This window comes from Girardinichthys multiradiatus, chromosome 3 (genome assembly GCF_021462225.1).
Source record: "Girardinichthys multiradiatus isolate DD_20200921_A chromosome 3, DD_fGirMul_XY1, whole genome shotgun sequence".
Classification (NCBI taxonomy): Eukaryota; Metazoa; Chordata; class Actinopteri; order Cyprinodontiformes; family Goodeidae; genus Girardinichthys; species Girardinichthys multiradiatus.
In genome coordinates this window covers 38,386,386-38,411,812 of record NC_061796.1, presented here as the reverse complement: position 1 = coordinate 38,411,812, position 25,427 = coordinate 38,386,386, and the positions used below count along the sequence as shown (strand labels likewise).

General features: G+C 38.4%; 1 protein-coding gene across 5 annotated transcripts in view; it reads right to left on the bottom strand.

Moving 5' to 3' along the window:
* cadm4 (cell adhesion molecule 4) overlaps nucleotides 1-25,427 on the bottom strand; it is a 293,442-nt gene that overhangs the window by 15,162 nt on the left and 252,853 nt on the right. For all 5 annotated transcript variants that reach the window (XM_047360878.1, XM_047360875.1, XM_047360879.1 and 2 more), the window contains exons 4-6: nucleotides 23,628-23,789; nucleotides 19,868-19,958; nucleotides 12,880-13,052 (exon numbers count right to left, since the gene is read on the bottom strand). In XM_047360878.1, coding sequence (XP_047216834.1) covers nucleotides 12,880-13,052; nucleotides 19,868-19,958; nucleotides 23,628-23,789 — 426 coding nt within the window. The remainder of the gene's footprint in view (nucleotides 1-12,879; nucleotides 13,053-19,867; nucleotides 19,959-23,627; nucleotides 23,790-25,427) is intronic.

The window sequence follows — 25,427 nt, the reverse complement described above, 5'->3', positions numbered from 1 at the left end:
GTTGGTTAAAGGAGTGGAGACAGCGCGATCAGGGACTCTACCTGCTACAGGTTTTCTTGGGAAACGTTGTTACACACTGTGTTTAGATCATTTTCTGTTGAGTTTTAACATGGATAGATGTCTGGTGCGTCGTGGAAGTAGTTTTGTCTTCTGTACTTTGGATTCCCATCCGTGTTCCAGTCTCCTCGCTTTCTGATTGGCTACATGTCACATTCAAAAGGCTGCATGCTCGTGTGTGCACGGCGAACACCCACATGCTAGGATATCAGGCCAGGACAATCCCACATGTTGAATGTCCCCAATTTGAGGTTGGGGCGGCCCTGACATCCTTCCGAGGAGACTAGATCACTCTTAACACACCACACACAGCAGGAATATCTCATAAGATTATCTTCAGTCATCACGATAATCGGGGTGTCCATAAGATTGTTGGAAGAAGAAGACTGGGTCAAAAATCAGCATAATTATCTTCCCGTGTGAACCAGGCATTAGGTGTTCCTGCCAGCCTTTAGGCAGTGCCTCCAACTATTTTTTTTAACCTTTTTATCAATGTGGAGCCAATACCACTTTTTGTAATGTCACTGTTGTCCTATTTCCTCCAATTACCGAGATCTACAATATTTATCATGAAAAATTACCTACTGATGTAGAATTCTCTATTTAAAATAGCAATGTCTTCAAGTGTGATTAATCCCTGGCAGTCTATTCAATCATCTGAATGGGTTAAAGCAGAAGTTTACAACAGAAAAGACAGGCTTCATGCGAGTTTACCTGGCAGACTGCTATTCATCTAAAAGTCAATTGGAATATATCGGGAATGAATTTGTGATCACTGACAAATTTTCCAAGCTTCAGTGGAAGCAGTAAAAGTCTTTGACAGATGCACACTCGGTGGAGCAGTGCCATGTGGGGAACTGTCTCATTTGATGCTGAACAATAGCTTGGATCCTGACACCATCCTCCAAATCAATGGCGAAAACACAATGGCGAATAGAGAGGTAGAAAGAGACAAGTTCATATTGCTGTTAAACGAAAAATAATGGCTGACAAGAGCTAAGAGGAAAATGAATACGCGGGTGAGAATGTGTGTGTTCGTGTTTGTGACTGCACAGTCTTCCGCACTTTTGAAGTCAGAAAAATACGTCTCCATCAAAGAATCTTGAAAACAAGCTGCACAGTGTGCCATAGAGCTTGTTTTTCAAAGGTGTTGGCACTGCTTGCTATGCACACGTGATTACACAACAATGCATACTCCACCCTGCCCCCCCCCCCACACACAAAGAAGCTGCCCTTTCTACTCGGAAGTAATTTATTGCTAAGTATTCCTCTGTCTCTTCTCCCTATTTCTCCCAATGGCCCTGAGATCATCAATCTCTTTTTGCACTCTTCTTATGTCAGCACTATATACTTGCCTGCCTTCTACTTCTTTTTTTCCCTTTTCCTCAAGGCTAGCCCGTGTCTTTCTTCTTTTGAAATAAATGTGTAATACATTCCAAAAAAAGACTAAACTAAAATATATGTATTTATCCAGAAATGACCAAATTGCATGCACAGGGCTATGAAAAAGTATTTACCCCGTTACAGATTTTTTCTTTTATTTGCTCTTTTGTTACACTGTATTAATATTTCAGATCATTTAATAGTAATATCAGACAAAAATAACCCGAGAAAATACAATTAACTAATTGAGAAAAAACTATAAAGCAATCTACCCATACCTATATATTTGATAACTGCTTTTTTAATTTATTTGGGTTATCTTTGTCTGATATCAACATTTATTTGATGATTTGAAACTGTTAGAACAGCAGCAAAAGCAGAAGAAATCTATAAGGAGGCCAATACTATTGTAGCACTGTATGTAATGCAGAGCCACAGTGCTCCATGTTTCTGGGTGCTTTGAGCCTTTGGGAAGAATATTATAATAGCTGGGGTTGCTGCTCTAATTAACTGCAAAATGATTAATGTCTTACCTTAATTTACTCACTTTTCAACTTTTTTCTAGCATCTCTTACTTTCTCTTTGTTCTTTCCAATCAACCATAACATAGCCCCTCATTTGCACTCCATCCTTTCACTAGCCTTCATTTGGCTGCCTCAGCTGGCTTCTCTAGTTTCTTCTCATTGTGGCTACGTTCCCTCTCCACTGCTCTTCAGCTTAATTAAGGAGAATGCTATACAGCTGTCGTTCTCTTAGCATCTCTTTTTTCCCACATCATATTGGTATTCATTAACACTATACGCCTGCCAATTAGACACAACCCACGTTATTTCCAGGGATGGGTGAGGCAGCACTTGCGATAATGACGTTGCTGCTTGTATCTCATTCTTGCAGAGGGGCACCTGAGGAGCCAGCATCACCAGGATGGATTCTTTCGTGTTCAGCTTTCATGATTACAAGGGCCTTGCCCGGAGCGGTTCTTGTCTATCCAGTCGTATATCAGTGAGCTGAGTGTTAAATATTGGTAGAAGGTCCATGGCTGAGGGCAAGGAGGCCAACGCTGTTCGACTGAAGGCTCATTCAAAATTTACTCTGCCGTCAGGTGCATAGTCATGTGAGGAAGAAGGCAGAACTGAAGACAAATCTGGCTCTGGGTTATATGAGTCTGGCTCCGTCTGTCACTAGCCTCCAACCTTTTTAGTCTCTCCTCTCATTCTGTGCACTTTTAAAAGTCTCACTTCATTAAACGGAAGGTCTGTGTTTTTCATTCCGATCATCTTGACAGCTCATTATAACAGTCAAGAAGACATCGACTAATCCTGGTTCACCTCTTTATCAACGCTACCTGTCATTTTCATTTCAGTGTAATTCCATTTTGTTTTTAAAGAATCTTAGAGGAAAATTATTAGTCCTCCACTTCTTCTTTCTGTTCACTTCTATCTGGTGGTTTGCAGAAGTATATCCATGTATGTAAGTGTACTTCATATGTAAAAGATTCTATCATCCCCCTCAGTCTCTGTCTTCATGCATTTCTCTGTCATTCTCCAGTGCTCTGCAGTTCAATCCTAATTGGTTTTACTGGCTTGGCAATTCATCTCAGAGCAGCAGCTCAGTTAAATTACATAAGGCAGCCCTGCGGACCTTAACAGGCATGTGCACTTTTATCAACAGCACATTACAAAAAGTGAAGACACTTTTGTCTGAACCTTTTCACCTCATGTCATACTACAACCAGAAACTTCAATATTGGAACTTAATGTTATAGACCAACACAAAGTAATGCATAATAAAGTGGAAGGAAATTGATATGTTTTTACTTGAGTTTAAAAATCTGAAAAAGTTGACATATATTTGAATTCAGACACCTTTCTTCTGATCCCCCTACATACAATCCTGTCTAACCAGTTGACCTAAAGTTAGCATAACCCAATTCAATGGAAGCTAAACGGTCTGCTAATAGTTTTCAAATTTAGCAAAATGCTAATCCGCTAAACGAAAGATTAATTAAAACTGATGTTTTTCAAAAACTGATGTTTTTCAACATGTATTGGGATGAAGAGGCGAGGTGAATGGTATCTCATCTGAGCACAGTATGTATGTGTGTGTGTGTGTGTGTGCGTGTCTGTGTTTCTGCTGTGTGTTTGCATGGGGTGCATGGGGGTGCTGGGCCCTCTTCTTTGCTTCTGGTACTCTGTAGCTGCAGCCTGACGCTGCAGTTGTTGCAGCCTGGCTTCTCTCGCTGCTCCTCGGTCTGTGCCTCGTGGTGGTGGGGGGCAGGTCGGGGTTCAGGGGACTCTTGTGGACGGCTTGGTAGTTCAGGGGGGTCCTGGGGATCTTGTCTGCCACCTTGCGCTATGGGGTGTGGGGTTGGGATTGGTGGGGGGAGCTGGTGGTGGTGGAGTTGTGGTGTTGGATTGTGGCTCTGATGATTTGGGGGGGGGGTCTCTAAGTGCCGATATACAAGAATGTGAATGTGGATTTAGGCCTAATGTGTGGTGTGTTTCTGTGAGTGTAGGTATGCATGTGTGCAGTTACATGTACATATGTGGAGGTACATGTTTGTTTGTATGTGTACATGTGTATATGTATGTATGTGTGTATATATATATATATATGTATGTGTGTATGTGTATGTATGCGTGTGGGTATTTATGCATGTGTATATATGCATGTATGTATGTGTATGTGTATGTATGTATATATGTGTATATATATATATGTGTATATGTGTGTATATGTATATATATAGATAATTGTGTATATATATTTATTTATTAGTTTTTGGTTTGTGAATTCTGGATCAAAAACATAGATGTTAAGTAGGAAGGTTACTCAGTTAATTTAAGTGCAATTAGAGGGAGAAGGGGTATTAAAAATAAGTTTTACTTCTTCATACCCCTTTTCAGACAATTTATATTAATTAATAATCAATGTCAGTTAAATATACTGACAAGTTTGCTTGTTGGAATATGTTTATTTTATGTTTATTTTACTGGTTGCTATTTGTGTTTAAGTTAATTTAATTTATTTGGAACTGGAAATTTAATTTAATGTTTACCAAACACTTTTTTGTATGGTATTTGGATATTTGTTCGTTTGTTATAAGCATTTCTGAAATTGATTTATTTACCGAAATCATTGTCTGAAATAAATAAAAATAAAAAATAAATTCCACTATTAGCTGTTAGCGGATAAGGGTGACTGTGACCACCACGCCCAGACACATTTAGGATATAGTTGTGGAGACATTTAAAGCAAGGTTAATTTAATCAACAACATCCATAAATACATACTTAATGGAGGCTGTAAAAAGTTGAGACTAGGGTAGAGGTTGTATGTTCTAACAGGACAGAGGCTGTAAACATACAACCAGAGCTGGAATGGTTGAGATCAAATCATACGCATGTGGAAGAATGGCCCAGTCAAAGTCCAGTGGCTTTCCAGAGTGTCTGACAGACCTAAGGGCTGTAATTAAAGCGAGGAGTTGTTTTATTTGTTTTATGAGTATTTTCTCCACAGCTTTGTGGTTGTTCGGTGACAGAATGTGAAAAAGTGTCACGGATGTGAATACTTTTGGATGGCACTATATTCACTTGAAAATGCAGTTTACCACGTCACAATGGTGGCAAAGGAATGGAACAAGCAACAAAAGAAACATGCTTTGTGTTTGTTTCCAGGAGAGATTTTTAGCTTTCACTCTGCTCTTCCTTCACTAGCATTAAGTTGGTCTCCCTAGTAAAATGACCAAGGCACCATCATCAACTGGCTTTTGCCTGAGTTTTTGTTGGCGAATAACTCTAGTTTTTATTTTGAACCTGTGAAAAACTCTTTATTTTCCACTGACTCATTTCATTTCTTCCAGGGCTCCCTCTTTGCGTTCACCTCCTCCCTCAGTGCACTCTGGGATTCCCTCTGGGAATGCTGGGAGCCATGCGAACTGACATTTAGTTTATCTGACAAGCCGAGGTACTGAATTCTAACCTGCATTCGACCTCCATCGTCCTTCCTCTACAACTTTCACTGCCTCCTTTACTCTCTCCATCACTTTGTGCCTTGCTTACTCCCCCTCACCTACTCTTCTCCAACTCCTTACACCTCAACGCTTATGCCATTTTTTCCCCCGCATAAAGAAATGAAGTGCAGATGGTCCTATAATAGGGGGCAAATGGGTGGCAAGGTGAGAAACAGTCGTGGTGTTCAAGAAGTGAGGAAAGGCAGAGGAGGTTGAACAGGAGGTGCAAAAGAGGTGAGAACAGTGGGTAGAGCATAAATACAGTTAGATATTGAGGAAAAACATATGGAGAGCTTGAGTGTGCAGTGAAGCAGACAGGAGAGAGAACAGATAGAGAAGAAAGACTTAAACAAAAAAAAAACTCACATAAAAAGCTTAATCTTTTTTCCTGTCACACAACAATCATTAAGAATAAGTGAAGACTTTTGCCATAAAAAAAAGGATATTCACAATTTAAAAGAAATCAGAAAACATGCAGCAACGTGGGTGTTAAATGTAAAAAAAAGAAAGCATACTCTGGGTAGGTGCTGGAGTTATGAATCATCTTAACATATTTTACAGCACAGAACGTTATTTATTTTCCATATTGACTGATGAGCTTCATTTAATTCCCAGAGGTATTTCTCTAACACCTTATTAAATCATCCATGGTGGATTATTTGCGCTGGCAGAGATGTATAGCTTATACTACACTCCAGTTTGTAGATTATTTAAAAAGACACACACATACATCTCTGGAAACTTTTAACAGCTGAATGTTAGGTAAGATCCCTCCATGTTTCCAAAGAAAGAATTAAAACCATGTTTGCCTCATTATCCACTGTGACATTTGTTCAAACCTCAAGAGGGGCGTTTAATATAATGGCATGCAGTAGCAACCCTGATCTCTTTCAGATGAAGGTTTGAAGTGAAACAATCTGCTCGCTCAGTGAGGTTGTACTTTTCGTTAAGAACAGTGACATCACTGCTGATACAAAGCAACAGCATGAGGATTTAAGAAGGTGACTGATATAAACCTGCAGTGAACAACAGAGGAGCTGGAGATGGGTCTGTTTTTCTGTGGATTTCTGTGCTTTTTTTAATGGATGAGGAAAAACTGACTGACTTGCAGAGCACTAGCATAAAAATTGGTGAGAAAAGTAGTGCTGAAAAAAGCATTTGTCTTGGTATAGATTTTTTTTTCTCACACAGAAATGTTACATGCCATCTAACAAATTTTATTACCAGACAAAGTCAACCCGAGTAAACAAAAGACCATAAACCTGTTAGGCTAATTGGTTACTCTAATTTGCCCTTAGATATGTGTGTATGTGTGTGCGTGTGTGTGTGTGCGCGTGCCTGTGTTTGTGTATGCATGGTTGTTAGTTCTGCATGTCCTTGTGTTGCCTCCTGATGGACTGGGAGATGGGTCGATGTTTTAATATGATTTCATTCATTAATGGAAAAAAGCTCAGCAAACGAACTTGCCTCTATGTGAAAGAGTGACAACCCCTAACCTAATAACTGGTTGTGCCACCCATATAAGGAATTAATCTTTGACATCGCTGTGGAGGAATTCAGATCATCTCTGTGGAATTGTTCTTGAGCATGAAGTTTATGACTTCAACTAACCCACAGCACAACCTTTATTTTTGTTTTTTAAAGCAATTTGGAGAACTTTCTGGCAAGCTTTCATCGTTGTCCTGCTGCATAACCCAAGTATGCTTGAGCTTAGGATCATGAACTGATGGCCAGTCAATCTAATTTAGTAGAGAGCAGAATTCAAAGCTCCATCAATTACCACATCCAGGTCCTAAAGCAGCAAAGCAGCCACAGACCATCACACTATCACCACCATGTTTGACTGTTGGGCTGATGTGTTCTGGAATGTGGTGAGGTAACAGGTTGCATTTGTCTCAAAACCTTCCTTTTCTGTTCTTGTTAAGATTTTTGTGACAAATGTAAGAACGGCTTTTCTGTTTTTTCTGTTCGGTAATGGATTTTGCCTTGGAAGCCACCCATGGATGCTGTTTTTGCCCAGTGTATTTCCTATTGTTGATTCTTGAATGCTGACCTTAACCGAGGCACGCATACAGGCCTCCTGAATGAGCTCTAGATTTGTTCTTGGAGTAATTTGGTAGGCCGATCACTCCAGGGAAGGCTCCCCACTGTTCCATGTTTACTCCATTTGTGAATAATGGGAAATGTCTTTGTAATGCTCTTCAGACTGATAAATGACAATGACTTTTTTTCTATCTGCTCTTGAATTTCTTTATACTGGAACATGTTGCTTTTTGGGATCTTTTTGTAAACTTCATGCTATTAGACAGATTCTATTTAAATAATATCTTGATAACACATTTCTTTCATTAATTAAGACCGGATGAGGCAAGTGAAGTTCAGAACTTAACAAAGGGGGTAGTTACCTTTGTGTAGGGCCTGGTATGTTTGGACATCTTTTTCCCTATATAAATGAAATCATTTCAAAACTGTGTTTTGTTTACTCTGGTTATTCTTTTAATTTTCTTGATGATCCGAAACATGTGTAATAAGAAAGTCAAAAAGGCAGGGATCTATAATAGGGAGATTGTTTTTGCCACACACTGATAAGACAGACCACTGAGACAAGCAGAGAAAGAGAAACCTAAAAATGAGAGAAAACAAAAGAGCATGTTTCTTCAGATGTAACTACAGACGTCAAAGCTTTAAATGTCCAACCTTCTCAGAAGTGCATAAAGAAAGAAAAACAGGAAGCTAGTGGGTGGGTATGTCACCTTTTATCTTGCCACTGCTGCCACCCTAAAAAACTGTCATTATTAGTGTCACCGAAAGCTTGTACAATGGCGTGTACAGGGCATTTATGTGTGAGAGAAAAGTAGTGTTAGTGTTATGGGTGGTGAAGGGTTGCTAACTAAAAGCAGCCCAAAATTGTTCTATAATACATCTCTGTTTTCTGCATTCGCCCTTTCTGTTTCTGATCTCCAAGCCAGGTGGTAAATGCAATGACAGGAGCCTCCACCAGAGGTAGGGAGCTTAAATCAAAAAGGAGCAAGCCTGCTGAGTGACAGCAACGTTTGTGCAATTAGCCCAAATCAAAAACACAGCAGGATCTGGCCTCTAATTATGAGCTTGCATGGCAGTTTATCCAAACTGCTGTCCTCACAAACACAAAAAAAAAAATCCTGTTTTGTCCTTTACACCATTGTAAGTTTATGTGGGACTGACACAAGATTACCATACAACAAATTCTTGTTTTTTCAGATGCAACTCAAACCTAGACAGAAAGTTGGCCAATTTGTCACAGTTGATGACAAAGAGAGGTATGCAAATTTCCTGAGATGTTGAGGTCTCCACTATCATCCTCACTAGTCCATGCATTTGTTACTTCAAGGCTGGAGTATTGTAATTCTTTACTATCAGGATGTCCACAAAATGCAGTTAAAAGCCTTCAGCTGATCCAAAATGCTGCAGCAAGAGTTCTGATAAAAATTAAAAAGAGACCATATTTCTCCTATTTTAGCTTCCCTTCATTGGCTCCCTGTTAAATCCAGAATATAATTTAAAATTCTCCTCCTCACATATAAAGCCCTTAATGATTTAGCTCCATCATACATCAGAGATCTGATGGTTCCATATGTTCCTAACAGGGCACTTCGTTCTCAGACTGCAGGTTTACTGGTGGTTCCTAGAGTCTCTAGAAGTAGAATGGGAGGCAGATCCTTTAGTTATCAGGCTCGTCTCCTGTGGAACCAGCTCCCGGTTTTGGTCCGTGAGGCGGACACCTTGTCTACTTTTAAGGCTAGGCTTAAAACTTTCCTTTTTGATAAAGCTTATAGTTAGGCTTAGGTTATCAGGGAGGGAGCCTTCCTCCCTCCCTGTTGGTTGGAGTAAGGGGGAGTCAGGTTTTGCCTAAACCGGCTCAGTTATGGTTGAGGTGCAAACACACCCTCCATTTCTGCTACCTGTATGACCCCTTCTCTTTTCCAATGGTTATAATCAGTCTGACAGAGAGATGTATCCCAATCGTTGTGGTTTTTAGTATAACAACGACCATCAGTGGGACCCTTTGTGGGGTTCCTTGAGACGACATTGTTGAAAATAAGTGCCGTTTAACTAAATAATCTGAACTGAAACTATCTGTGTAGTTATGCTGCTATAGGCTCAGGCTGCTGGAGGACATAATGACCACTTTCACCCTCTTCGCTACATTCTCACACTACTCTCCAATTTTGCATTATTTGTTGTTATTTCAGCTTTTAACTTTGTTCTCTCTATTCTCTTCCTAGATGCTACAACTGGCCTGACTCTGTGTCTACCTGTGACACCTTTCTGGAGAGGGGCATCGTCCGAGCTTCTGCTGGCAACAACTTAATGCTCACCCTCTACCGATGATCCACATGGCCCTGTCTTTTAGTGTTTAACCCTTTCTCTCTCCTGGACATGGCGATTGACTGAGCTTAACTGTAACAAACTGTGCTCTCTTTCAGACTCTTACCTTGAAAACTGGCTCAGAGTTGATCTGTTCTTTCTTTCTAGGTGAAACGACTAAAGGAGCTACATCCATTAACATTTACTTTTCCTTCCCATAGAACGTACTCCTGGATCAGTGCTTCTTTGTTCTCTTTGTGTCTCTGCTCTGTTCTCTCAAACCCCCAGTCGGTCATGGCAGATGGCCGCTCACACTGAGCCTGGTTCTGCTGGAGGTTTCTTGCTGTTAAAAGGGAGTTTTTCCTCTCCGCTGTCGCTACATGCATGCTCAGTATGAGGGATTGCTACAAAGTCAATGCCAGTGACTGTCCACTGTCTCTACATGCTCCTCCAGGAGGAGGGAATGTTGCAAGTCACTGACTGGATGCAATCTGCTGGGTTTCCTTAGAGAGAAAAACTTTTTATCCAATTTGAATAGATAACTAACTCTGACTGCACTGTTCAATGGTTACGATTAATTGGAATGTATGTACCTGACTGTTGTGAAGTGCCTTGGGACAACATGTGTTGTGAATTGGCGCTATATAAATAAAACTGAATTGAATTGAAACTCACTGAGCCATGCCGTGTAACCAACCTAGGTTGACGCTCATTAAAGGAGAAAATATAATACTTTATAGTCAAATAACCTACACATATTGAAAGTATTATACAAATCACATTCAGGCTTTTTTACTGTTTTCTTTTTTAAGGTGGTTAAGTAATTTTAAAACTTACTCTTCTGACACAACAAGTGGCTTTGGAAACACAGCCTTAAAAATAGGGGGTTAAAAAAATGACCTTCTCAACAGAAATATGTCAACTGGATGTGTGGCTTTTTATGGCCATCACAGAGAATGGATTAGAACTTTTGCTACAAAGATTATCTATGCAGGAAACATAGGTGAACTCAGTGAAGGTAAGCACAGGAAGGAAGAAGACTTATCTGTTCACCCACCAAACAAATGTCTCTCTGTTGGAAACATGTTTTTTCCCAGGATAACAAAACAATTGGAATCTTGGATTTCTGAGAAGGGATAAACAAACATAACCTAAGGGAGGAAGACAAAACACATTTCATGTCACAGCTGGGACAGATATCTAGAGCGAGCAGTCAACAGTCAGACGGCTGAGGCGACCACGGGTCTGTCAAGGAAGTTTATCAAATAAGAAAATGGGTTTTACTTTTCATGAATCCTATCTCTGTACAAATGGATATTAATGTAGGATAGAATCAAATCAACAACCTGTCTCTCCAAATTTTACTTCTGTATATTCTCCCACAAAAATTAGCTTCAGCTATGACAAAGTTTTTCTCAGTGTCTGAGCCAAATGAAGGAGAGACAGACTACAGCTGGTGTCTGATTGTATATGAGTATTTTAACTTCCCTTCCATCAACAACATTTGTAGCATGAACTTGAAATGACACTTTAGGAAGTTACTGCTTATGGACTGCTATAGTCTCAAATGGTAATGCAGTAAATCCTCACAAGCTAAACACATGCTGATTAGGTGGAGAAAAGTGTGACTTGCACAACCACAGCATGGCTCACTGGTATATCTAAGTATAGAGATATGAGAGTGCTGATGATTGTGCACATCAAAGTAACTGTGTAACATTGCTGGTCAGAATTGTATCAGATTATGTTACATAACTAATTCTGTAGCAACTGCTATCTAAATTTCAGTATTTAAAATGGCAGCTTTTGATTATCAGTGGTCATTCATCGCTGTGGTGAACTGTAGGCAGACTGGGCTTGCCAAAAAATGCATTTAAATCTCTCCGTAGGGTGTCGGTTTCTTTGGTCTACAAGCACTCGGACAACATCTCTTCTGATTTCTTCCTCCACACAGGATAAATCACTGTAAAAAAATGTTTTCTTTCACACTTTTTAACATATTTCTCTATTTCAGACATGGAAATTAATATACCTGTCATGATGTACATACCTGAAAACAATTGAAAAGGAATAGTTGTAAAAACAATGATATATGCACTTAAAGAATAACTATCAACCAATTAATGGTGCAACATCTGGGAAAAATAAACAACAGAAAGCACCTTGCCCAAATCTACCTCCTCGCTGAAAGTTCTGCTTATACAAAAAAGAGCATTCATCTGACTTCTAAATGCAACAGATGCTTAGCTGCTGTTTTTCGGCCAAATTTAATCATGTAAAAAAAAAAGAGACGGTTGTCTGTATTCTATGTGCCGGTGTGTTTTGAAGAAAAACACAGTTCTTCCATCTGTTGCTCAGGGCTTGGATTCTGTACCTGTCTTGAGTTGGACCCTGGATAGGTTACAAGGTTACCAGCCCATCATGGTGCTAACATAAAAAAAAAAACACTCAATCACTCACAACAACTATTACAGCCAATTTAAAGACACAGGTACCTGTGTCATTTGTAGCTCTGGAAGAGACAATCAAAGCACTTAATGACTCCCCCATTTAGGCACATTAAGAACAGGCAAACGTCATACAGAAAATGGAAGTTTAAGTCCAAAACCTTATTTCAGTGACAAATCATTCAGCCATCTTCATTTATTGCACTCAAGAGATTTCAGGTTTTCTAAATTCCCTGAGGAGAAAATTGGGTCCCAGCAGCTTACAAAGAATATACTGAATAATCATGTTACTGAGCTCGCTTGTCGAGGAAGCCTGAACATCACGCGGAATCAGTTACACAGAAGGTGTAGTGAATAAGACTTGCTATGTCCACAGCAAGACTAAAATTTAAACCATAAAATCAAACACAGCCCAAAGTTAGATAAAAAGGCATCAGGATTTCAAGTGTCTACTGCTCTGTGCCATAACACCCACAAAGATGCTGGAAAGAAGAGATGATCAATAAAAAATTAACAGATCTCCCAAAAGAGCAATCTCAAACAAACAACAACAAAAAAACTTACTAAGCTAACAACTTAAAAGGGGGATGAAAAAGAAAAACAATCAACAGAACAAACAATTGGCGTACTTACCATACACCAACAGGGTGTAATGATCAACAGCACGACCATAATTGTTCTGGGCTTGGCACAAGTATGTCCCATTGTGTGATTGGCTGAGGCGGGAAATCTGAAGAGTGGGTCCAGAAGTCTCTGCTCTCTCTGGTAAGGTGTCGTTTATCTTGGACCACTGAATGGTTCTTGGCCTGGGAGGAAAAATTAAGTAGAAATATCAAAAATGATTCTAAACAGAGTGTTTCCATTCAATCTAATTTGGGAAAAAATTATTAATTTGTTTCTTAATCAGTCAACTAATAATGACCAGAAGCTATAAGGAGAGGTGACGATGCTTTTTGTAACATGCTGAACTTGATCTTCAAACAGAACCAACCAAATTCACAGCCTCTTTTTGGTAATTTAATTTTATTATCTAGTATTAAAATCACCAGTATTGGGCTAACAACAAAATGAAGTTACAAATATATTTACAGTTTCCATACATAACAGTTTCTATCCCCTTTCATGGGAAAAATAAGTTATGAAAAATCTACCCTTGAGGATCACACATATCTAAGCTTCCCTGTGAGATTAGAACATGAGAACATAAAGCTGACAAAATAGTACAGAATACACATTTCTTTCCACAGTTTGTACATGCTGATAAATAATAATTTATGTCACTTTGACCAAATTAATGAATTAATGACCAAAGGACTGTACATACTCTGCAAGAACAGACAGGCTATTTTACTGGATGCTGCAAGGACATTTCATATTTCATATGAACTAAAGCGCTCCTACTGCAGCATACCCACTTCATATTTCTCAGACAAAACACAAGAAAAACGTTCTATCTAGAATACACATCAAGAACAAGCTGCAAGAGTCTCCAAACCATGGCTGCAAGGACACAATAATCTAATGTTTTTCTTGCAGCCCTGGGAGAGAGAACACATTTCTCTGTTCCTGCAGAGTACAGTAAGTTTTTAAACATACTTTTCATTGAGCACACATTTTTGTATTAAAACTATTTTTATTTGTCTGATGTAGTATTCTAATCTAAATGTTGTGTTTACATCAGCTGTAAGCAGAAAATAATGATTACATAACAGAATAAAGTCTTAAAACATCAGACTGTGTCTAATTGTTTCAATTTAGAATTCAGTAACTGAAGTAAATTAACTTTCAATAATATTCTGATTTATTAAATATGACTGGATGCATTGGCCTTCAGTGAGGAAGTCGCCTGGGTTTAGGAGCCCATCATCACAACAGAACTAAACACAAGGTGTGTTAAAATTGTTTACTCTTTTAAATTTTATTGTTAGCTCATTTATAGAGATATGCAGAATTCTCACTGTACTTTTTCAAGCACTAAAAATTGCTGTGTTTATCACATGACACAGTAAACTTAGTTTTCAGAGGCTGTGTCAGTCAATCAGGCCATAATGAATTGCAACCTGAATCGACCAGGCACGCTAATGCTAATGCTAACGTTAACATTAACTTACTACCTCAAATATCCAGTTATTTTGATCTTTAGACAGAGCATGCTAATGTTGACATTAGCTTGCTTTATCTAAGACGCAGAGTAATTCTGAAAATGCGTCTTACTTGTTTCCTCATCAGTCTAAGTATAAATAGCGTTATGAAAATAGGTACAGTAAACAAATAGAAACATAATAAACATGCCAAAGAAACATTACATAACTGCAAATGCACAGTTCAACCAAGTGATTGCTTCTGAAACATTTGCATACATACCCTAACTCTAACAGTTGTTTGGATTGAAATATTTAACAGGTTTTCATGGATAACGTTCATAATTTATATATAATGAAGGGAACGATATAGTTAAACCTGTAGACCATGTTACTCTAAGCACATGCTTACTGTATTTACTGTATTGTGTTATTTTATGTTAATGAGCTGAGGAGGTCTGATGCTATTTGCAAAACATTTTAAACAGAAAACAGACAGATTATTGTGTAAATACAAGATTTATGCTTAGAAGTATTTGCTTTGAAAATGCAAAGACAGCTTACTGATGTTCTTGATATGCAGTAAATGAATAACGGGGTGAATATTTTCACAGCAACAATGGTTTAAACGATACTCAGAAGACCTTAGCTGCTATTGCAAAAGAAAAATAAAGTCAAGTTAAAAGAATGGACTGCAGCACAAACAGGGTTGCTATAAAAAGAAAAGTGGCAAAGGAGGGTAAAGTGGCCCAGAGGGTGAGGGTGAGTGAGATGACAAGACAGAATAGAAAGGGCTCTGAAGAAGAAGCCAATGGTAACAGGGGTCTGCATCCTGAAAAATAATGAGGAGGTGTATGGTCAGAGAGCAGCAAAGGTGTGAAACGGGTACTAGGAGGGAGAGAATGGCAGATGAGAGAGAAAATGGGTACCAGGTGTGCAGGGTGGAAAAAAGACAAAAGCAGGAAGAAAGAGTAATAATACAAAGAGAAAAGGACAGAGGAGATGATATGGTGGAAAATGAAGGACATGAGCAGGCAGACAAAATGATTTGGTCATGAAAGACAGGCAAGCAGAGCAGACAGGTGGTGTGAGGATTACAGAGACATCCGGGTGAAGAAATATATGTGACTATGTGAGTGTGTTTCTGGCTGGGTGTCATGGCTCATGCCACTTTGGACAGATTACAATCCTGACTCGTCTGGGTTCTAATCCTTCAAGAAGTCTAATTAAACCTCTTTCTTGCTCAGTTCCTCACATGCAAACAATCTCTCCTGCTAAATGTGCAATACAGAATCTTTTTCTCTGCTTCAAACTCATAAATATACACTTATACCCCTGGCCTCTGTAAACCCTTATGAAGCTAATTTACAAATAAGGAGGTAATCGAGCAAAGTGACATGGCGGCATCCCCATTTTCTATCTTAATACCAGACACACTAAGTGTAACCTTTCACCAAAAGGTAGTGGCATTTAATTGGTCCTTATTGCCTAACAGGCAGTTAACCAGGCTTAGAAAAGAAAATACGGGGGTGACCACGGCACTGTGTTTGTGTGTATGTCTATGTGTGTCTGCACTAAAGCAGGAGATCGAGGTCAGAGTGCAGAGCTGCCTGCAGTTCCACCCTCTGATCCCCAAAACACACGCAAACACACATCTATGCATACACACAGTGCTCCCAATCAGCCACTACAAAGCTTTAGAGACGCTACTGCCAAAACGCTCCTCAGCCAGTCCTCTCAGTTGGATTTTAGTAAAGACATCACACAAAAACAGGAACACACACAGGCTAACTCTTTGGCTGCATGGACCTTTTCTGAGGGAGCTTTAGTAGACCCAGTGCCCACAGACAGATGGACCATCTAGAAGAGGGCTTAACAGCTTAGGGCCCAATATCACTCTGTAGAGTGCATGGACCCTCCAGGGGAAGAAAAATAAAGGTTTGTTTCAAAGTTGGCCTTGAAAAGTGGTAACTAGTCACGAACAATTACTAATACAGTCTTAATTATAGTGAAAGTTTGGAGCATCCTCTTAAATTCACATTGTCCTTCACGCTATAAAATAATGACTCAAACAATTAAGCTTCTTCTAAATACAAAGAGGATGACGACAATTTGATGATAGTCTTAGTTTGCTTTGCTATTTACAAAGGCACTTTGTTAAAATCATACTAGTAAATGTCTAATAAAAGCCTGGGTGAAGTACTACTTGTTCATTTAAAAAGTTTAAAGAGCAACAAGTCCTACATTAATAATTAGGCAGTAATTTAAGATTTGAGGGACCTGACAATTATTCAAAATTTCAGAGTAATGAATTAGAGTAATTATTATCCTGGCATAATATTTCATATGCAGCACTAAATCAAGTTATTCGGGAGACAGATTTTACCTATGTCTATGTTTAAAACCTGATTCATTGGATGATAAAGCACATACATAACAACTGTAGCCCAGTGGAAGGAATAGTCGTTATGCAACCAGAAAGTTGTTGGTCCAATTCCAGCTTCCTCTGCCTCATGATGATGTGCCGTTTAGCAAAGCACATAGTCTCCAGTTGTCTACTGCTCCACATATCAGTGGATGAGTGTACAAACATTTGCAGCGCAGCTTGTTGAATGAGAATCATTGCATAAAAGCACTTTGGTATTACTAAAAAAATGATACACAAGTTCAGTCCCAGACTATTTACTGTTTGCCTTGCTCATGATAAATTCCAGCTTTATCGTCATATTTCCCATAGAAAGTACTCCTGGATCAGTGCTTCTGTGTTCTTTTTGTGTCTCTGCTCTGTTCTCCGTTGGTTGTGGCAGATGGCCGCTCACACTGAGCCTTGTTCTGCTGGAGGTTTCTTCCTGTTAAAAGGGAGATTTCCTTTTCACTGTCGCTACATGCATGCTCCGTATGAGGGATTGCTGCAACGTCGATGCAAACGACTGCTCACTGTCGCTACACGCTCATCCAGAAGGAATGAACGCTGCAAGTCGCTGACTCAATGCAATCTGCTGGGTTTCCTGATATAGAAAATATTTTTAAACAATATAAATAATAAACTGAATTTGATTGCCCTGTTTAATAATTAAGATTAATTGGAATGTATGTACCTGACTCGAAATCTGTATGATTTGAATTGACTTTGTAAAGTCCCTTGAGATGACATGTGTTGTGAATTGGAGCTATATAAATAAAACTGAATTAAATTGAATTGAATAAATATAGAAACGTGTAAATGTCACGTTTCATGTGGCTGTGGATCAAAATGCCAGCTGCAGGCAGCTAGGATTATTTGAAAATTGTTTAATCAAATATAAACTGAACAACTCAAGACTTACTAAATAAGGTAAAATGGGTGATAACATGTAAGAAAAACAAACGAGAGGCAACCAGAATGTCACTGAGAGCAACAGGGGGATTTGAGAAGAAGTAAATAAAACTGGAGGGCCACATATACTGGAGAGGTGATTACTGGATTGAAAAAAAAAAAAAAAAAAAAAACAGGGCAGTGATTACTGATGCGTAGCAGCTGCGAGGGAGGAGGAAGCTTGAGGCAACTGAGGGAAAACTAATGAGAGAGAATGGCAAGTTCATAGATCAGCGAAAACTAAAGCAATAACTAAACATCAACAAAAGAGGCATGCAAAACCAAAGAACAAAGACTAAAACAACAAAGGAAAACACATGAATCGTAAAAACAACGACTCAACAAAACATAAGACAAACATCTATTAAAAATACAAAATAGCACAAAATGACAAAATTCAAAACCAAAGTCGGTGAAGCATTTGTGATCAGTGACAGACAGAAATAAGAAAAAAACATTTTTAAAAAACAAAGACATCATAGCATTTAAATGAACAGATTTATTAGATTTTTACTTCCACTATTTGTATTTCAGTTCTTTCTCAGTGTGCGTTACACATAGGAAGATCCCACCTATTAGAAAAAGGATCATTAGCTTCTCGTAGAAAAAAACAATCCAATGCAAATATGACGTCTGTTCAAAGGTTCATAACATAGAGCTTGCCGTTACCCCTGTGACATTATCGAGATCTGATCTGGGATTTTTTTTATATTTTTATTTCGCTTTAAAAATATTGAAGAATCTTTTTATTAAAAAGAAACCAATTGCCGGAACTTTATGGACAAAACATTTTACCATGACTGCCGTTAACAGAAAAAAGCATATAGAAACAGAGATCTGTATCGTTTTAAAAAATATATTGCAACCAATGTAAACAAAACGTCAGGAAGAAAAGCATCTGTACTTAAATCCATCAGCTGACCTGTAAAATTAACAGGGTCTCAAGAAACACCCTGTTTACAGAAGATTTGTTCACTGCTCAATAACTACATTAACCTATCTCTCTCCTTATGTCTCAACTGCTGTTTTTTATCTTATCAATTTTTTTAGCTTTAGATGCAGACAAATATTTGTGAAGGATCCAAAACACTAAAGTGTATGTATCTGACAAACCCTAAAGGCTGTCAGCTATTATGATATTTTCAGTGGACTTTGCCATTTAATATATACAGCATCACATTGACATAAATAAGGACAGCCCGGTTTGTGTGCATTTCCTTGGATGTAAGTGTGAGGCTTTTAAGCTCTCTGCAGCTTTCTCTCTCTGAACCAAACTGTGGAAATTTTATGAAAAGCCTAACTAACAGAACTCAGTGTATAAAGTTAATTAGTAGCTATTATGAAGCCTTGGATCGCTAGAAACCTGTGACGTAAGTTTTAAAGGGCAATGATTTTGATGTGCAGGGATGCACCAACCCTGTACTTGCAACCTTTGTTTGAATTTTTAATATTAGGATTGTTTGGCAGCAGTGTTCTGTGGAAAAGGATGTGCAGTCAATATTTTACTTGCAGTTTATGGCTTTCAGACAATTGATCCACACAATCTAAGGAAAAATCCATCCACCAGTCCTCCAATCCATCCATCCATCCACCAGTCCTCCAATCCATCCATCCACCAGTCCACCAGTCCACCAATCCATCCATCCATCCATCCATCCATCCATCCATCCATCCATCCATCCATCCATCCATCCATCCATCCATCCCTCAGTCCACCAGTCCACCAGTCCACCAGTCCATCCATCCATCCATACATACAACTCAACAAAAGATGTAAACTTCTAAAAACTGTTTCTCAGAAAGATTAAAGCTATTTACTGCTGCGGGTCCCTCTGCAGATAACGGCATGGCACAGAAGGATCTTTATCTGGCTTTTTGCATGTCGTACATTTTTTAAGGACCGGCACTGTCCTTTTCCACTTTCCCCATGTTCTCTTCAAAGTTGTAAACAAGTTTCAGTAAAACCCCTTTTCACAGGTTTAATTTTGCCCCGTGTAAAAGTACCCATTTCATGTGCTTTAGGAGATAAAATGAGGATATCAGTGATTGATATCCTCAAAGAATTTTCTCAAGTAACCATTACAAACTTTGTCCAATTTCATCAAGTGTAAAAGCAAAGCAAATATCCTGAAGGTGAAGTCATACTTTTAGAAAATGGCTTTGTTCAACACAAACACACACTTACAAAGGATTCCCAGTGATAGAGCAGGTGAGGCTGAGTGAGTCGCCCTCACGCAAAATCCCTGTGGGAGGAACAATTCGCACTGTGGGAGCAACTGTGGAGAAACAAAATAAAAAGTGAGAGTATGTCAGTTTGTGGGTTCAATGGCAAAATGTATACAAAACAGATCAGATTACAGCAACAGTTCAGGTGGAACAAAAAGAAGTAACAAAAGAGAAAAGAAAATAGAGGGCGACAAGGGATGAGAACAAAAATAAGGACCGAGGGAAAAGTGATAAAGTGGCAGGAAGAAGAGTCTTTAACATCTGTTTCCAAGGCAACGAGCCCACAATCCTACGTTTGTGACACCTGTTATCATAAGCAGTCCACCACTCCACCAGCTGCTGTACCGCATTTACTTCAATAACACAGCAACGGGAAGCCAAATCCACACAGACGACAGGGCCATTATTGCCTGTTCTGTTACTGGAGAAGCCACCAGCATGCAGAATGTGGAGACTGATAAATATTAATCATTCTGATCTATCAACAAACAGCTATATACATGTGGCAAATTAACTGTTCTCACAGGCTGATGCAGAATTACTTGCTGGGTATGAATCATATCACCAACAGTAAATATTTATGTGCCTGTGGAATGTTTGACTTTGCAGAATTATGGACATATTGCAGGATAAGAGTCCCACTGAACTGCCAGGGATGATGATGTGAGGAGAGAACAAACTGTGTAACAGAATATTGGTCTGGTAGTACCATTTAATCAGGAAATGGAGATGAAATGTGTTGATCTATTCTCATGGTTTACAGGTGTTGAATGAACTGCATTAATAATGCGCACCAAATGTGCAACTATGGGAAAGCTGGCAAACAGACAAATTGAAAGTAATGATGTCATTTAACTGCAATCCAACTGAACTGAAAAACGTTACATTATTTTTTATGTCATTTAATACAAAATAGGAATATTAAAAATGTGCATATAAAGAAAAAGTAAGAAATAGCATAGAAATGTTTATTATAGACATATTAAATAAATTGTTTATGTGTGTAAATGAGACTAGTTTCAGAGCTTCCACATGAAGTTGATTCTACAGCCTTGTAAACTTAGAGCAGTAGGGGTGCTTGATGAGACTTTGGTAATGATAAATCACCACTATATTTCTTGTCAAGGTCCACTTTAGTCAATGAAGGGCTAAGCTGTTGCTGTCAGGATCTGAGTTTGTCCGGTGCAGTAAGCTGTTATCATGAGCTGATATCAGAGGAAGTGTTTTTTTCCAGTCCAGTCAAATCATCTACTCTTTTAATATGTATTTATTTTTTAAAAAGAATAGCAGAAATGGCTTAAGAGCAATGTGTTCATTATATTCTGATGAAACACAAGTGTTTTGATAACTTAGTTAATACCTGTTAATCCCTGTGTTTAAGTATTCCACTCTTTTACTGCATAGCACATCGTATAGGGTTTTGAGGCTTTTCTTTTGTTAATTCTGCATCAGAGTATTTGGAGGATTATTTTGAAGCAATCTAAATCTGTATTTTGTGTCACGTAAAAATGTTTACGATATTTCAAAGTACATTGTGAATTACAAAACAAAGAGTAAGGTGCAATGTGGTAAGAGCATGTAAGAGTTTACTTAAAATTTCACACTGATATTATATTCTCTCAAGTGTGGTGTGCGGCTAAATCTAAGACAAGTCTGGAGTATTTATTTTTGTACTCAAGTTGCCATCTCTGCCAGTTATTAGATTAATAGGTGGATGCTTTAAGCTTGACACCATATAGCTTTGTTTCGGTCTTATTTTGAAGAAAGACAAGAAGTAGTTCTTTAGTTGTTGCACAGCTGTATGATGGAGCTGCCTAAAGAAAGACTTATTGTCTACATTAATCTAATTTTACAGATTTGCAAACATTGAGCATTAGGATTGTGGCATGAAATCTTGTGATAAAAAATTGCCAAAATATTTCTTGTTAATGTAAAGCCATTCTATGTCTTTAAGCTTAACCAACTGTAACTAAGTTTAATAACTAATTAATTAATTAATAATAACTTTTTTGGAAGTTCTTCCACCTCTTTTTCACACTATACATATAGTTACATTGATTTCTAAAGCCATCACACTATTTGTGAAAAACAAAAAAAGGCAAATGTTTAGTTTTCCAAAAAAAATATTGCTTTTTCTTGTAAGCTTAATTTCATGTATAGTCTAATATCATGAGTTGGATGTACCATTACATCTCTATTAAGCCTGTAAAATGGTTCCTATCTAAGCATGGGTGAATATCCAACCTAATTGATTAAAGGTGATACTGGCATTTAACTGCTAGCTGCTAACTGCACAAATGTTGGCATCTGCTTCAAAGCTCCTTTTGGTGCTAAAATATAGGGCTTTTTCCCCGATTTTATTCTGAATCTGGACTGGACTTGGTCAAGATCTGAAACACATAGGCCTATCAAACATAAATTGAACAGTTTCACAGGCAACAGCCATATTTAGAGATTTGTTAAACCTTTCTTCTAGTTGTGAAAATACAAATATGTATCATTTTCAGTGGGTCTTCTTGGCTTTAGGGAGTCTCAAGAATTATCACGAAAAGCACAAATTTATAGGCTATTTCAACATGTACTGCAATATTATGGACTGATTAAAGATTCTTTTAAACACTTTGTAATTTATGAAACCTTTACTCAGTTTGTAAAAACAATGACAACAAAATGGGAATTCTTAGTTATCCCCAAAATATTGCTAAAATCCCATCTCATTTTCTGAACGCAATATTTTTTATAGTCTAGTCTCATGTGTCAGACATAACATTACAACTCTATTAAGAATGTGTTTTGAAACCAAAATTTCTGTCTCTACTTTAGCTTGGTTACCTGAGTGAATATCAAATGTAATGAAATAAAATTGCTGTGATCATGCAGGCGACAAATCGTTAGCTGCAAAAATTAGCATTCAGAGCTTCCTGTGGGTGCTAAAGTAAAGGACTATTTTACTTTATTTCTTTAAATGACTGACTATCTCCAGTTCAAAATATAGGATGTGTACCTCAGCGGGATCATTTTACACTGAAAAGATACAAAATGTTGTATTTTTTAACGTATTTTTTGCATTAGGGCAAATTTAACATTAGTGAACCATAAAAATCTACAATATATGAACTGTTCAAACCTTGATTGGAATATTCTACACAGATTCTTACAGATTCTTTGAAACAGTCTGAGATTCCCTATGAGAATATCAAACCTAATGAATTAGAACTACTCTTAAGTATTTTAATGCACTTCCTCCTCTAAGACGACATTAGATTCTACTACCTTCTGCAAATAAGCCTGCGGGGATCAATCTCAATCCATCCCTAAACAGTCCTCAGATCATTGTGAATACTAATCTGACCCAAGTTTTTCCTTTTTTATGTAGATGTTGGAAAGCTCTTAAAACCCCAGGCCAGGACCCTGACCTGACTACAGGTCTATTTCTGCACAACAGGATCTCTATGGATTTGGCTTTAACGAGGACTTGTCTCACACTGCTCTGAAAATCAGGTGTAAAATAAAACACTAATTTCTTTTCAAATTATGCTCTAAGTATGAGACATTTTTGCAGGGAAAACAATATAATTAATAGCACTAAAGTATTTATTTAGGTGATTGCAGCACAGATGAAATAATGAGGAGTTTGAAATATTTAGAATTGAACATTATGCTTTTTCATTTGCTCGATAAGTTTTAAGAAAGTGCTGTAAGAGGGTGAGAGGACTTACAATACACGTCCAGCCGATAATGTCGAATCCTCTTTTGGGTGTTCAGTGCGGGGTGGAGTGCCTCGCAGCTCAGCGCCGCCCCATTGTCTTTCCTCTCCACTGGGATGCGGATGGTGCTGGACACGCTGAATGTCTTTCCATTGTCCTGCTGTGACACAACACCTAGAGAGAGGATGAGAGAATAGATGGGGGATGAATGTGGAAGTTAGAAGCAAAAACACAGATTTGTTCTTTCTTTTTCCCCCCAGCAGAGATATCACAGTATTGAATGGAGAAGGCAGTGGGGAAGAGGTGGTTAGCCAGGAGCACAGAGGGGGGGACAGAAAAAGTACGCCAACGGTGAGGTAAAAGTTAGTAACAGATGAATGAGTTTTGTAGAGCTTCAACAGGCACCCACAGAGGGGAGGATGAACGGAGGGCAGAATAAAAAAGGGGCGACTGAAGAGAAAGCAATTTGCATCTACATTTCATGGCAATTATGAGCAGCAACACCGTTTGTATTGAGATAGCAAATCAACTAAATGTTTTGTGTGTCTGAAACCAAAAGAAAGGGAGAGGAAAAAGAAAGAGAGGGAGCAAAGGATAAAAGAGGCAATATGCATAAACCAATTGAGATTTTAACTGGAGCAGACATTGGGTGGGGGAGTGGAATATCACAGTAAAAATGTGAGACAAGAAAAGAGAAGGAGGCAATAGAAAAATGATTGATGTGAATATGTGTGTCCATATGTTTGAAGGAAAGCAGACATGAAAGAGGACTATAAGAGTGCCTAGCAAGATGAGGGCGGAGGAGAGAAAGAAGGGGGGAGGAGAAAAAGCCAGGGTGAGCTAACGGGACTTGACACGGTCACGTACCAGGAGTTTGTGCTTGTTTAGGCAGAATACAATATTACTTTTATCACGCTGAGTTTTCAATTATTGCTGGCAAGCAAATGAAAGTTGGCGTAATCAAAGCCTGGGAGATGGCAGCAGTGGGTTCTGATGAACAGAAATGAGAGAACAGTGGAAAGATACCGTTTTAATTAAAGAGTGCCTCCTATATCTGCTGGGATCTGCTTCTAACCTTTAGTGTCACAGTTCATTTAGCTCAAGGCCAAAGGAGGAAGATGGTGGGGAGAGAAAAACAGGAATAGAGGAATGAAGGTAGGAGAAGACAGGAAGATAAAAGCACAAAATCAGAAAGGAACTAAAGTTCCTGTCTGTCTTTTTGAATTTTGAGGGCCTTTGCAAACTTTAACTGTACTAAGATGCATTGTGACTTTGTCAGCAATGAAGTTCAACAAAAAAGGAAAAGTATCAGATTAAAAGAAAGGTCTGGGAAGTAGGAGGAGGACAGGCAGGATAGTTGGAATGATAAAACAGGTGTATTCTGACAGGGAAGAAATGAAGAATCTAGATGAAAGAGACAAAGAGTGTCAGACAAGAAAGAAACGAGATCATGACTGACATGACGTTCTCACAGTGTGAAATACTGCTTATTACATCTTCTATAACTGTTCAGTGCTAATTATCAAACAGTGCTGAAGACATTGACACACGACAACAATATGTACAATGTTAAAAAATGTTGCTTGTAACTGTAAAAAATATACACATAGATGTATTCAGCCAAAGAGTCAATCAATCCTGTGTGGAACCACCTTTCGCCCCATTTGGAGATGCAAATGTTTTGGAGTATAACTGCAGATCTTGAGGCCAACATTTTTTCCCATTCTTATTTGCAAAATGGCTGAAGCTCATTCACAATATGTATGAATATAAATTTTCAAGTTTCGACTAAAACGTTTAATTGTATTTAGG